The sequence below is a fragment of the Vigna umbellata genome, chromosome 8 (assembly GCF_029865625.1).
Source record: "Vigna umbellata cultivar VRB3 chromosome 8, Vumbellata_1.0, whole genome shotgun sequence".
NCBI lineage: Eukaryota > Viridiplantae > Streptophyta > Magnoliopsida > Fabales > Fabaceae > Vigna > Vigna umbellata.
In genome coordinates this window covers 32364147-32378445 of record NC_142172.1, presented here as the reverse complement: position 1 = coordinate 32378445, position 14299 = coordinate 32364147, and the positions used below count along the sequence as shown (strand labels likewise).

The following is a 14299-nucleotide window of genomic DNA, read 5'->3' as shown; positions in this document are numbered from 1 at the left end:
TAGAACATTAAATTTAACTTAATAAATTAAAAAATTACAGTAAATAAAAAATGTGGTTAGACAGAGACAGCTCAGCATTTAGATTTTCTGGAGATAAGTAGGGGTATTGATAAAAATTAATAATTATGATTCTTTAGTAATTAAATTCTAACTTTAACTAGGATAATGTCAATTCTTTAGTATTTTATAAGAGTTATTGTTTCAAGAAAAACACCATAAAAGAATCCATGAACAAAATCATATTCTTAATAAAGAGTGATTTAATCTCTTACGAAAAATATAAATTTACTAACAAGGATACAAGGAAAGAAATGAAGGAGTGTACTTAAATTAACAAAAGATAATATATGCAAGCTGAATTTTAGCTACACATATAAACTAACACAAACTCTGAGAATATTGAAAAAATTCCTCATTCATGTTTCTCTTTTCCATATCTTAAAACTATAAATGTATTATTATATCCTTAAAGGATTACCTCTAAACAAACATGAGAAGTTTAAGTAACTTTAAAAATTATTTATTTTATCCCTCAAAATAATTAAAACAATTACAATAATATTTTATTATTTATTTAATATATTCATTTATTTATTTAGGAAAATCAAATGTGATTATACAAATAAATTTGATAACATGCTTTTATTATTTTAGCTTAGCAGAGACATCTCTTGCTCCTGTGTATTTCTTTTCTGCAATGGAACAAGAGTTATGTGAGTGAAATATTTTATAGATTTGTTTTTGAATTTTAGTTTAAAAATATATTTAACATTCAGAAGTCATTCTCATGTGGTTGTTCTTAAGTTTTCATTACCAAATTGGACGTTTATCTAAAGTGATTTTCATGAATTTAAAAACAAATAGAAATAGATTTATAGTGGTCTAAAATAAAGTTTATGATATAAAATATAAAAAGGGGTTTGAATAATATCATAAAATTTTCTTTTACAAGAGACTAGACTAACTATAGGTATTCTTCGGACCAAAAGAAAGCATCATAAATCCTCGTAAATGAACATAATTTAATTCTCGAATCCGTTTGTGCTATTCTTCGTGAACAGAAAATTAGGTTCAAATAAACATAGCTTTAGTGCATTACTAATACACATGAGAACCATATTTATTTTATAAATTCAAATTTAAGCACTCATATACTAATTATATTTTCATTGACTAAATATTTTGTTATGCATATAATACTAAAGTTATGCATGCGTAATGAGGAACTTGGTAAAATGTTGGGCACATTTAACATGATAAGTTACATGCAAGTAAGTTTGGAACTAGTATAATATTTCCATATTCATGCATTTACAAAATGAAAAAAATTTGAAAAAAATTGATTTGAAATTGACCACTTATACACATCCTTATGTTGGACATTATCAATTTAGTCCTCATAAAACGAAGGTAATGTTTATGCTAAATTTAAATTTTACTAGGACACTTATGTTGTGTGTTGATTCTAAAGAAAAGACTTATAATAAACAAATTATTTGTGAGTTCTTTTAAGCAGATTTATGAGTGAATGTAAATGACAATTTGAGAGTAGATATTATTTTTGCTGAAAAAAAGGTATTTGCGGATGAATACTGTAGAAAAGGATTGTTTTTTCAAAATTCTCTTTGCATATAATTTCACGTTTTAGGTGTTTTTTTCTTTTTCTGCTTTTCGATGGGTCATTGGTGATAGGGGATCATTTCCATGTGAGGGAACGATTTTGGAAGGGAGGGTGCAACTCCATTTGCCTGTGTGAGAGAACCGATTCTGTACAATTCCATAGATTTGCCTACATGAGGGAATCACTTTTCCACAACTCCATGGGTTACCGAGAAAGGTGAAGGGTGAAAGGTTTTTGCACCGGGATTCGATTGACGGGAAGAATCAATTTTACTTTAAGTAGAATCGATTTCCATTGACTACATTTTTTTTTAACTTTCTTGTGTGTTGCACATGTGCGTTCGTTATGCATAATGATGGTGTTGCATGTTTATTGGTTAGCCTTTTGTGCTCTCAGATTATATATACATCCTTTTCCTAAATTAAATGATTAAAGTTTAATATAATATATACAAAAAGCCATTTATAAAAGCAAGCATAAACTAAAGGCATCATAAAGGAATTCACAACAATATCTAATCACAAATATTTAACATTTATTTTTATATCAAGTACATTGTATTTTTTATTTATTACACCTATTATTTTTTTTAAAACTATTCATCAATATTTTTAAATTAATTTAAACTAATCAAATTTTTATTTATTACTTTTAATAATAAAAGCATTTTTGTAATTTTCTATTTTTATCTATTATCATTGTCAATAAAATTGTCCCAAATAAAAAAAATTAGCCAAAAACAAAAAAGATAACTTCACCAATATATTATTACAAAAGTTACCCCAACCAAAAATAATTTTCTAATATCAAATGAAAAAATTGTGTTTGACAAAAAAATAAAAACAGACATTAACAAAATCACTAGCAGAAATCTTGACTAACAGAAAAACAACATTAAGATATATATACAACAAAAAACTTTAATAATAACAACAAAAAACTTTAATAATAACAACAAAAACATAATCACTGTGAGTTTTAAGATAAGAGAAATCCGTCAGCATTAATCAAAGAAACAAAATATCGTCGTCAACTTGATCATGATTTATGGACCAGTCCTATTTCATTTTTGAAAAAAATCCCATTTTAGAAAAGTGGAGATAAAACAAAAAGTCCCAACTCTCATAATCTTCTCTCAAGTTAGAGGTGCAAAAAGAAACTGCAGAGGTGCAGGGACAACCACTCCACACTTATATTCTCTCACATGACATTTAAGAATATTAGCAAAAGAATTGTTATTCTTGTGAGTGTTTCTTTCATTATTAGGTCACTACAAGTAGCACCATTGGAGTTTGTGACATGTTAAAATTTGCTTACACTAACTAGCAAAGGAAAAATCTCGATGTGTTTTCACTTTTCAACTAATACTGCAATTCATCCCAATCTCCCGTGATTCCGTAATCATGTAATAGCAGACACCACTTTTCATTGCACTGTCAGCACAAACACCACTACTCTTTGTTTCTCTACCTTTCTCTTATCACTTATCAGCAGTTTTAATCCATGAACGAATTGAATACACATTCCCCAGATGATCAGGCAGTGCTCAAAGCTCACCTAGCATTTGTTTTCTTCCATTTTATTGTATTTTATTGTGCTTTAGAGATTTAGAAGAGATGCCTTTTGCATCAGCCTTATCAATGGTGACTGTGCAATCACTCTATTTCTCTCTCTAGTGTGCTTTGCTTTTGGCTGGAGACCTAGTCATACAAACCTTTTGATTACGTCGAAACTTGAAAGGAGAGATGGCAGATTAAGATTAAGACTATGCTATGCCACATGGGTTGTCCCACCCATGTTGTCTAAATATTGAAAAATTGAACAAGGTTGCATATCACTGGTACATAGCATATACTTTATGTGAAAAAGAAATGTCCAAAACCAGCAACCAAAATAAACTTTTTTGGTCCTACTCAGCTCATAGCAGTTTCATCTTCTACTGTTATCCATCCCTAGTGGTTTTTGCTACCCGACGAAGAATGATTTTGGTAAAAATACACCCCGCACCATCTTTTAATCCTTAATATCAAAAGCTCACAGTAATCCATATTTGATCTCATCCGAATTAAAGCAAAACCATTTTCTTTTGTTACCTCTTTTGTCTCTCTTTTTCTTGCTACCCTCAAAACATTACTTTCATAATTTGTAAAAGTGATCCAAAATAATGTGTATGGGTTTTGTTTTGTTGCAAAGTTGAGTCTTGCATGCAGCATGGTTTTTTCTTGCCAAATTTTCCATGCCAGAATATAATATCCACTGCCCCCAACACGTGGTTTTGTGAAATACGGAATCAAATATCACAAGCCCTTACCGAAGAACATGTGCATAAATCACAGTCTAAATTGAAGGGTATGGTGTCCTAGCTTTGGCCATGCACATTCATGTAATGGATTTGGTAAAGATATAGATTCTCCACACTGTTATCAGACCCAAAGATTTCCAACTCAATTCTTCGAGACAAAGTAACATAGTCCAATTTACTATGATATCTTTTTCTTTTTTATCATAACAACATGGTCGTCCTTCTTTTTTGACACCTTTTTCTCCCCTTCTCACTCATCACCTTTATCTTCAACACCCCCCCGCCTCTCTGGGCTTTTATTCTCATTGACATACTTACATGTCTTTAAAGCACTGGTGCTGCATGAATCACACTGAAATCCTAACCAGATCGTTCTTCCACTTTCCAGTTACACTCTCTGATAATGGCCAAGGAAGCTTCTCTGTGCCTCTTGTTTCTCTTCTTGCTCATTATCTCCTGTTCTGGTGAGTAACCGACACTGATATATAATATCTCAGAATAGTAATCGTATTTATTCCTGTAAGTATTCATGGCACAAATCCAAAATTAGCCGTTTCTCCTTTGCTTTATAACTGCTTTCTGAATCTGCAACACTTAGTGATTATATTCATTCCAATACGTTGGATTTTTTGGCTTTTGTTTTTGGAGTGCTCCACTTTGCTCTTGTTGTAAAATCAGTGGAGGGAGCTCAAGTTCAAGTGAAAATAAATTGGACTTTTTCATAATATCTTGATTCTGTTGTTTCACTCTTTGCAGGATCTCTGGTGGGTTTTTCCTACCGTGAGAGGGGAGACACTTCAACATCTGCTAAAATCATATCGCTCCTCCAGCAGAAGAACGTTTCCATGTCTCAGATTCGAATTTTTGTTACAGATCATAGGATTTTGAGCAGTCTCAGCAATTCCATCGTGCCAACTGATTTGTACTTGAACAGAAGTCAAGTTCAAAGTTTAATTACTTCAAAACCCTCCAAACTAAAAGCCCGTCTGCTTAACTTTCTCCCACATTCACACATCAAAAGCATCATTGCTAGCTGTGGCAGTGAGTGCTTAGCACAAAATGAGATGCCTTTGTTCTCACGTGCTTTGAAATCAATTAGTTCAGTTCTCAGAGAGCTTCATATAGGGAGGGAGGTAAAAATCTCAGTAGCATTTCCACTTTCATACTTAGAAAAGTTGAACACATCGCATGAAAATAGTATTCGCAGAATTCTTTCATTCATAAGGGAAATGAAATCCTTTGTCATGGTAGAAGACAGCATTGATGGAGAATTAAGCATGGAGAGTCACTTTGATCAGGCTATAATCAAACGAGCCACTCTTGCTGCTTCCATTCTTCCTTGCAAAGATGTTCCTATTGTTTTAACAATGAAGAGCATAGTTGCCTCCACTTCAATGGAGTTAGTTCAATTCAGTGAGAGGGTATCCAAATATCTAGAAGCAAAAGCTCATATTACTAAAAGAATAGCTGCATTATATGCAGAGGTTCATATAACAGAAGATTTAGCAAGTAAAGAACTCAAAAGGGAAGAGGAAGAACTGTTTCCTGTCTCCCGCAGAGACATGCTAAGTGAATCCCACAAAAGGAGAAGTCTAGATGATACAACCAGTCCAACAAACGTAGTTTTCCCCACAAATCCAGCATCATCCACTCCAATAATCACACCCCCAGATACACCAACCATCATCACAGTTCCTGCCACAAATCCTGTCACAATTTCCCCTTCCAATCCTGCTGGAGTGCCTGTCACAGTTCCTTCTACCACACCTGTGACTTTTCCTCCCACAAATCCAGCCAATACACCAGTACCAGTGAGCAATCCGGCTACAACAACTCCTGTAGGGATACCACCCCCAACAACCAACCCTGTGACTTCTCCACCTTCATCAGGAAATGTTCCTGTCACAAATCCCCAACCTCAACCACCTCCTGCAAACACTAATGCTCCCGCCATTCAGGGGCAGAGTTGGTGTGTGGCAAAGCAAGGAGCTCCTGAAGCTTCTCTTCAAGCAGCACTAGACTATGCTTGTGGAATGGGTGGGTCAGATTGTTCTCAAATTCAGCAGGGTGGGAATTGTTACAGTCCAGTTACATTGCAGAACCATGCCTCTTTCGCCTTCAACAGCTACTATCAAAAGAATCCAGCTCCAACAAGCTGTGACTTTGGAGGGACTGCCACCTTAGTTAACACAAATCCAAGTAAGATCTTAAATTCTTAATAGTTTTAGCAACCCTTTTTCTTATTATTCCAAGATCCTTTTGGAAGACCACATAGAAATTTATCCAGACAGAAACCTAGTCTTATCTCGTAACGAAATCATTTACTCTAGTATTTGAGAGAGCTTATGAAATGTATATAGATATTTCCATATTACTTCAATAAGCTCTTCTGAACTGTGAATAGGTTCGGGTTCATGCGTTTTCCTATCCTCGTCGTCATCAACAACAGCAACTCCAAAGTCATCACCCCCAACACCACCTACACAATCAAGTCCAACACTACTACCACCACCAAGTCCAGTAACACCTACATCAATTCCAACAGCACCACCAACAACATCAGTAACAGGCCCATTTGGGTAAGGGAGATAGCACGTTTTTCATGGTTTCAATAACTCTAATGCTCCATTAAGCGTACTAGTAATGGTCCTTTATAACACTCCCCTTTTGCAGGTATGGCACCCCACCTTCAGTGTTAAATTCAAGCAACCCCGCGTCAGGTACAATGCCAGATTTTGGATATGAAAGCCCTCCTGTTGTAAATACAACATCAGCCTCGCATTCTATGAGCTTGAGACCTTCTGCTGGCTGCATTCTTCTGATGGTATCATTTGTCACTATGAGACTTGCTATGCATCCATAGATTTCAAAACAAGACTTCAATCAGGATCATAGAATGAAATGCTCAATAGTATCTCTAGCTGTACGTTGGAGTTGTAATGTAGCATTCTATATTAGGCGCAGAAAGATGTTAGAGTAAGAACGGAACAAAATAAGGTTAAGTGATTATGAGTGATGTACTGAATTTAGCTTAGGTGAGGGAAATTTTAATAGGGAAATAATTGCTGCTTTATGGTATCTAGGTTGTACAACAAACTATAAGTAATATTGGTCATGTACATAGTTTTTAAAAGCTTGTAGTTCTTTTCATAGTATGCAGTTTGTAGTCCTGTGTAAATTGCTCTGAGTTGTTTTTGAAATTGGTCTTCGTAAATGGGGGATTGTTATTCATTTAAAGACTCCCATTTCAAATTTAACGAAGACAGTCAATTATTATTTATCTCTCCAACTATAATGCATTTTGATGTAGCTTGAATTTCCTTTCCAAAGTTTTTTGTTTGCTTTCTCGGGTTTCCATGCTTCACCCTTCTAAGTCGATTGCAAAAAATAGATAAATGAATGGTTCTTGTAATTTGTACCGCAAATCATGAAGACTATGATTATAAATCACAAGAGTAATGGTTAACACAAAAACTCTTCACTCAGCACTTCTTAGATATGTGTGGATGATTATATATGCAAATATGAGTAATTTTATTTTTTAAGTAATTCAGAATAAATAAAATTAATCATTTATATCACACAACTAGTCATTACTATACGTTTGTAAAATTACGATATAACTAACCTATAAAAAATTGCATATAAGTAAGTTCATATACTATTAACTACTAATGAGAAAAAGTTAATTACTATTTTTTAAACAAGGTAGCTCATTGATTTTTTTTATAGTAGTTGTTGAAGGTTTTTTTAAATTTAAAAATTGAACACATATCAGTTGTTGAAACATTTTACTAAACATACTGAATTGGAACTTTTGAAAATTTAAAAGTTTAAATTAGTTAAATTTCAAATTTATGATAAATTTAGGTATTCTTATTAAGTTTATTTGCTTTATTATTGAGTATTAAAAAACTTTATATTTTCAATTGAGTTTGTGTGCTTTAATTGACGTGATTGATACATTGTTATGTTACATTTCTTAATTGTCTTCATATTTTATTTTGTATTAATATTAAACCACATAACTTTGTAGTTAATGTAATTTGTGACTTTTATTGTTGGATAATGGTAAATGAAAACAAAGAAAAAAAAATAAAATGAAAACTTAAATACTATGTTGGGAACTATAGAATAAATGTGGGATTAGAGTTGCATGTGAACTTTATAAAATCAAGGTTGAAAATTGGAGGAGAGGTTGTCTTACATAAAACCAATAACTTAAAGGGTGCGAAGTTATGGACATTTGGACAATAAAATACTCACAAAAAATTATGCATCTTAATCCAAGATAACACATCGGTCGATGTAAATGACAACTTTGATTTTCGAATAAACATAATAATCAAAGAAGGTTATCTAGTGACAAAAAAAAAATCTTTAATCGAACTTTAACCACCATCGTATTTAGATTTTTATTTTACTTTTTTCTTTCTTTCTGTTCATGCTCATCTAACAATAAAAGTCACGTGCTAGGTTAACTACAAAACTAAACCACTAAATATTGAGGTAAATAGATATAGAAAGACAACTAAAAAGATAACAAGATAATTAAAAAAATTAAACTTGGAATAAACTTTAATACTTAATAAACTAAAATAGTTTAATAGAGACTTAATTAAAAATATCCAAATTTATCGTTAACTTAAAACTTACTAAGTCAATTAAAATATTAAATAACATTTTTAATTTTTTATATAATATTTTGAACAATGTTAAACAAATAAAAATATCATAATATTTGAAACATGATTTATTAACTAATTAAAACCTTAAATTGAACCCCAAAGAAAGAATTATAAAATAAAGGGTTAAATATGTTTTTAGTCCCTAAACTATTGACCGTTTTTGGTTTTCGTCCCTCTTCCAAAGTAAGGTACAATTTAGTCCTCAATCTTTAAAAAACGTTCGTTTTAGTCGAAAAAACGAACGTTTTGAGGACTAAAACGAACGTTTTTCTAAAGAATGAGGACCAGATTGTACCTTACTTTTGGAAGAGGGACGAAAACCAGAAACGGCCAATAGTTTAGGGACTAAAAACATATTTAACCCTAAAATAAAATATTATGCAACTCTATGTTATTATTGTTACGCCATATTTTAACGTAATATTTATAAACTACACAGTTATTTTATATATAAAAAAAAGTTAATTATACTGACCAACATATACATTCAAATCAATTATCATATTTTTACCCATTTATAAGGTTTCATTACAATGTAAATTACAAATAAACTTACAAACTATTATGTATTAAGGAAAAAAATAAACTAAATGGTTTGGAAATAACTTACACCGAAAGCACAGATTCAACTTGAACCGCAAATGAAAATTAAGCCAGCAATTAAGTCATAGACATCTAAGAGCAAGAATGCCTTGGATACCAATTCTAACGTTGAAGAAAATAATGAGTAAACAACAAAACAGCAATCAGGCAAATCTTACAAATGCATTGACTTTTAAACCGACGCATGTGAGCCACTTTTCTAATATCCAAAGCAGAGTAGACATTTGCCAGCAGGGCAATACCTAAAGCGCATTATTAAGTTGCTTTTTTACATAATTTTCTTTTCTATAGAAATGAGTGTGAACCACCATCAGCATGGTAACATTATGATCACGTTAAAAGAACCATCACATCACTTTCTTTTCTGAGAAATGCATGAACTAAGCTCAACTAGCACAACAAATAATAGTAATGGCGCCATAAATAAATGAGAAAACGCAACTACTGTCTGCGATGTATTTTCTGGATCACTGGAAAATTTGTGATGCTAATGCTACATGTACATACTGCACAAGCTAAAGCTAAAACTAGTTTATCTATAAAACTGCATTGCTACATCCCAAAAAGGCTTCTACAAGTTCTCTAGTCTGCTAAAGTATATAGGTAACTCTATACACAAGAATTTTTTTGGATTCAACGCCTTGAAAATACCACCAAGACCAACATGGACATAGAGACCACGATTTTGAATCCAGACGTGTCCCAGAAATTCTGATTATGCTTATCTGTACCCACAATTTCTCTTTGTTGCTTTGCCGCTAATTGATCTCTCAGTTCTTTAATAGCTTTGTCCCGTCGATCACCCATCTGTTCACAAACCCATAAAATGAAACATGAGATTTGAACAGAACATTAGCTCATGAAAAGTCGTGAATAATGGTTCGTTAGTATATAAAAAATCATATCTCCTTCGATATCACGTTTCGCTCTTCCATTGTTCAGTGCAAGTTCCTGTTTTATTGTACAAAACAAGAACAGTATGTATCTCTAGAAGCAGAAGTGCATGCCTGGGTATTTCTTTTTGTAGGAACACCTTTTCTCAGTAAATAAGCAATTATTTCTTCAATAAGTTGAGACAAACACACTTTGCGCAATAGATAAATTTACCCTTTGGAGTTTTCGTGTTTGGGAACGAGCTTCCTGTAGACAGAATTCCAGCTTCAACACCTTCTTCTTCAGCTCCTGATCAGTACGCCGCTGTTTCTCCAACTGTAAGTTAAAAACACATCAATGCCATTAAATACATCAGCCAAGCACCTCAAGAAAGACTAGTATCAGAGTGCGTACTCTAATAACAAGGAAACACTGAACAAATTAATGAGTATCTATCACACCGGAAAAAACAAGATAGTTGTTACCTGTGACTCTAATTCCTTAGTCTTCAGCTTCCAGTGAGCGGACATGATCTTAATTTCATCCTTTAGTTTTGTTATTTCTTCGTCCTTAACAACAAGAAGCTTATTCATCTTCTCAAAATTTTTAGGAGAAACCTCATCTAAGATTTTCCGCAGTTCACAGTTCTTGTTCTCTCCGGCTTTTGCAAGAGCCTCCATAATATCGTGCTCAATTCTCAAAACTTCATCTTTCAATTGCTTTTGTGAAGATTCTCTTGCCTGAAGATCCTTCTGTAAATTGTCCAGTTGCTCCCCTAACCTTAGGACACGAGCCTCGTGCTCTCTCAGTGAACCATTTTTCTCATCTAGTTCTTTTACAAGTTCTGAACATTGAAGCTGCGCTGATTGAGCTGATGCAGCGCTTGCATCAGCAGTTTTCCTCGTTGCTACAAGCTGTGATCTAAGGTCATCCAACTGCTTCAGATACTGTATCATGATTACATATATGCTGTGAGTAAATGATACTCAGGCTACTATCCAGAATGGTTTCACTTTCAAATTTATGCAGATAAAAAATCACTCATAATCTATGGATTTTGGAATATATTTATCAAACAGCACACAAGCTTGTAAAGTAATCAGAGACATGAGATAAACTTTTAAGATATATAAAAAGGGTGTATGATAGCAGTCAAAAAATGAGTGCCAACAATGAAGTTACTTAGCATCTTAATGTTCAGTGATTCGTTAGAGAATACACCGGAGGTTCAGGCATAATCAATATGTAGTGCTTTTCCTGTTGTCCATGATAACTGCTTTTCATGTGAGTTATTATAAGAGTTTTCTACAAGGTTGTTTTTTATGAAGTCTGGGTTGGGTTGAACTACCTGGAAGAATACTTGGGTTGGGTTCATCTGTAGAGATTGAAAAAACCATGTACAAAATTCTGAAACTCTATTGCGCTTACAACACACTCTAGAAGTAAAAGTTCTCTGACTGATCTATAGTTAGGTAATTGCAATTTATTTTATGTAACAACAGTGATACCGAACGATCCAATTAAGAAAAATACAAGTTTAAGGCTACAACTAAAAATAAATAAAGACCTAACTAAAATTTTCAAATAATTTAGGAAGTTACGGAGTAATTAATTTATATAAAATGAGATGCTGATCTACACCAATCGTGATTTATGCCAAATGTTCACGATAAATCATAAAAATTGTTGCCATTACTAGTTAGAGAAGTGATTATGGCTAATTTTCACTCAAATCAAGGTAAAAACATGCATCTTACTGCAGAAAAAATGTGGCATGAAAAATATTGAAGAACAATCCACGGCAGAAAGGGGCTATAATAATAATAATAATAATAGTTCGGTGGGATAGGCTAAAACGAAAGAAGTCAACCAGTACAAAAATCCTAAGAGATGGGCATAGATGTGTATACTGTTTGATGAGGAAAATATTAAATCTAGCAAAATTAACACCAATTCAGCCATAAAGGCAAGCAAATGACACAATTAACGAATGGTGAAAATATTTAAAGAAAATAAGCAAAAGATAACAATCCTAATCAGACCACTAAATAAGATCAAAAGATATGCTACTAAATAATGGTAAATAATAATAATGAAAGGTAAACTCTAGAGAAAGTGTAAAAACCTTCTCAGTAGAGAAAGCTGAAGCCTGAAGCTCCTGGTCTTTTTGTTCCAAATTCTTCTGCAACCTGCCAATTTCCAATTCCATATTCTTGGCATTTGTCTCTGCTTCCTGTGAAAGAAAATCTATTAAAAAATAGCTGGACCGGAAAAAAATTCAATGATTTCTCCCGGACCCCACGACCCCAGATACTAAAAAAAGAGTAAAAATAATTGACATCAAAGTTCTAATTTTTCTAGCAAGGCCAAAAAGAGAAAGAAAAAAAACAAGAAAGAAATGGTTATACTGAAGATAAGTAAAAAGACAGAGGAAACAATCCAAAAAGACAAATCTAGTACCTGTCTTGTTAGAGTTTCTCTGGCATATGATTGTTCCTGCGACGAAAGACGACTACGAAGCTCCTTCAACTCCGCCGCTAACGACACCACGTTGCGTCTAAAACTCTGTTTCTTTTCATTCAAATCCTGCAACGACGGATCAACTTCTCGAGCAGCTATAGTTGGTGTCGACGATGAAGATTGTTTCCCAGACATGGAAGCTCGATATTTTTAACGTTTCCGGCAAAGAAAGTGTGCTACCTTTATGTCCCAAATCAGATCCTATGGACCAGGGACAAGCACTTCACGGCCCTTGAAATGAAAGCAATTAAAACTTCATTCCTCCATGTGAACACGGTAGTTGAAAGTTTAATTTAATAAGAACCATACACAAGGAAGAAAAGAAAATAAATGAAGTAGGTCAATAAATAAAAATAAACACTAATAAAAAGTGGCTTAGAAAGCACTGGATCTTCTTTTCACGAAAAGGTTACAAGATTCAAATTCAATGCAATGCTCTAAAACTTGGTTCAAGTGAAATTTGGATAAATTTGTTTTTTCTGACAGTGGTTGCACCAGGCATCTCCTCTCTCCATAATTGAGAGGAGAGAGAGAGAAGAAGAAGCAGTGACCCGCCATGGGTCTATCTGTCCTTGTCCAAAAAATAATAATTGTAATAATAATAAATAGGATCAGGGAAGAGACGTGATCGAAATTAATTGTTGTGTCTGCTGCTCCTAACAAAGTTTCACAATAATTTGAATCAAATCCTATCAGCATCATATCAAATTAAACAGCAGCTCTCGGCACAAAGAGAGATTTAACTAACTGGTGTACTGAAGAAGAAAACACGAATATAGCACACATACCAGATTCTGAGTTGAACCTTTGGTCTGCTTCTGCCGAAACTGTATCTGGTTCTGATTTGGGACGAAATAGTAAAAGCTGGAGAAATAGAAGGAGGAGGTGAAATAACTTGAGTAACGATTCGAGTAATGGAATCAAAGAGTCACGTCGCAACTTCACTACTTTTATATTTTAATAATATTTTTAAATTGTTTCTTGTCTCATCTGCGAGTAATAGTTGGCTGGGTTTTCGCGACATGTCTCAGTCTTACTCATGAAAACATCTTAGGATCGGATTTGGATTTTTTATTATTATTATATGTAAATGTAAATAAATAAAACGAATTGGGAAAAAGAGGGCCAACGAGGAAAAAATCAGGTTATTCAATTAATCTTACAAATAAAAAAGTATAGGAATGATAATATCAATGAATTTGGTCAATCAAATAACTTATTGCTGAGAAATATTTACAGTATTATATTAGATTAAGTATTTTTAATTGCCATATGAAATATTTCCTATGAGTGGAGTTATTGGAGTTAACATTTTGAGTAATTTGTATGAGTTTAAATTTTACTGTTTGTATGATATACAAAAATTCTTATTTTCATGTTTATTAATTGATAGGTTACAAAATATTAAAGGATGTATTAAATAATTAATCATTAGCAAATAGTAGTACTGAATTATTAATTATTTAATTTAATATATAAAATGTTTAATAAATATATTTATGCCACAAGACATTAGGTTCGGGTTTCCAAAGGTAAGGTTTGGGGTGCTGACAAATTCCGAAGCTACAGGTAGGATGGATAATTGATTGGGTTGACCCGAGAGGGTGAGCGCGGCAAATACGAATTTTAGGGTTTTGAAACGCGTGGATGTGTGTGTGAGCTTTATTGTACATAGATTTTACTTGTACGGGA

General features: G+C 33.0%; 2 protein-coding genes across 3 annotated transcripts; one reads left to right on the top strand and one right to left on the bottom strand.

The window, feature by feature from the left end:
- Nucleotides 1–3974: 3974 nt before the first annotated feature.
- On the top strand, nucleotides 3975–7212 carry LOC124832109 (uncharacterized). The gene is made up of 4 exons (XM_088095761.1): nucleotides 3975–4387; nucleotides 4680–6122; nucleotides 6328–6502; nucleotides 6597–7212. Exons 1-4 carry the CDS (start codon nucleotides 4327–4329, stop codon nucleotides 6784–6786), a joined length of 1869 nt encoding a protein of 622 aa, XP_087951887.1. The 5' UTR covers nucleotides 3975–4326; the 3' UTR covers nucleotides 6787–7212.
- A 2405-nt stretch (nucleotides 7213–9617) lies between these two features.
- LOC124832111 (myosin heavy chain, cardiac protein) lies at nucleotides 9618–13549 on the bottom strand. 2 transcript variants are annotated; one of them, XM_047306236.2, is made up of 6 exons: nucleotides 13396–13549; nucleotides 12548–12838; nucleotides 12213–12320; nucleotides 10573–11034; nucleotides 10322–10423; nucleotides 9618–10021 (listed from the first exon to the last, which is right to left on the bottom strand). In XM_047306236.2, the coding sequence occupies exons 2-6, from the start codon at nucleotides 12740–12742 to the stop codon at nucleotides 9848–9850; spliced, it is 1041 nt and encodes a 346-aa protein (XP_047162192.1). In that variant the 5' UTR covers nucleotides 12743–12838; nucleotides 13396–13549; the 3' UTR covers nucleotides 9618–9847. The 2 variants fall into 2 exon arrangements, with proteins under 2 accessions (XP_047162192.1, XP_087951755.1); XM_088095629.1 differs by having other exon boundaries at nucleotides 12548–12860; nucleotides 13396–13521.
- Between the last annotated feature and the right edge of the window lie 750 nt (nucleotides 13550–14299).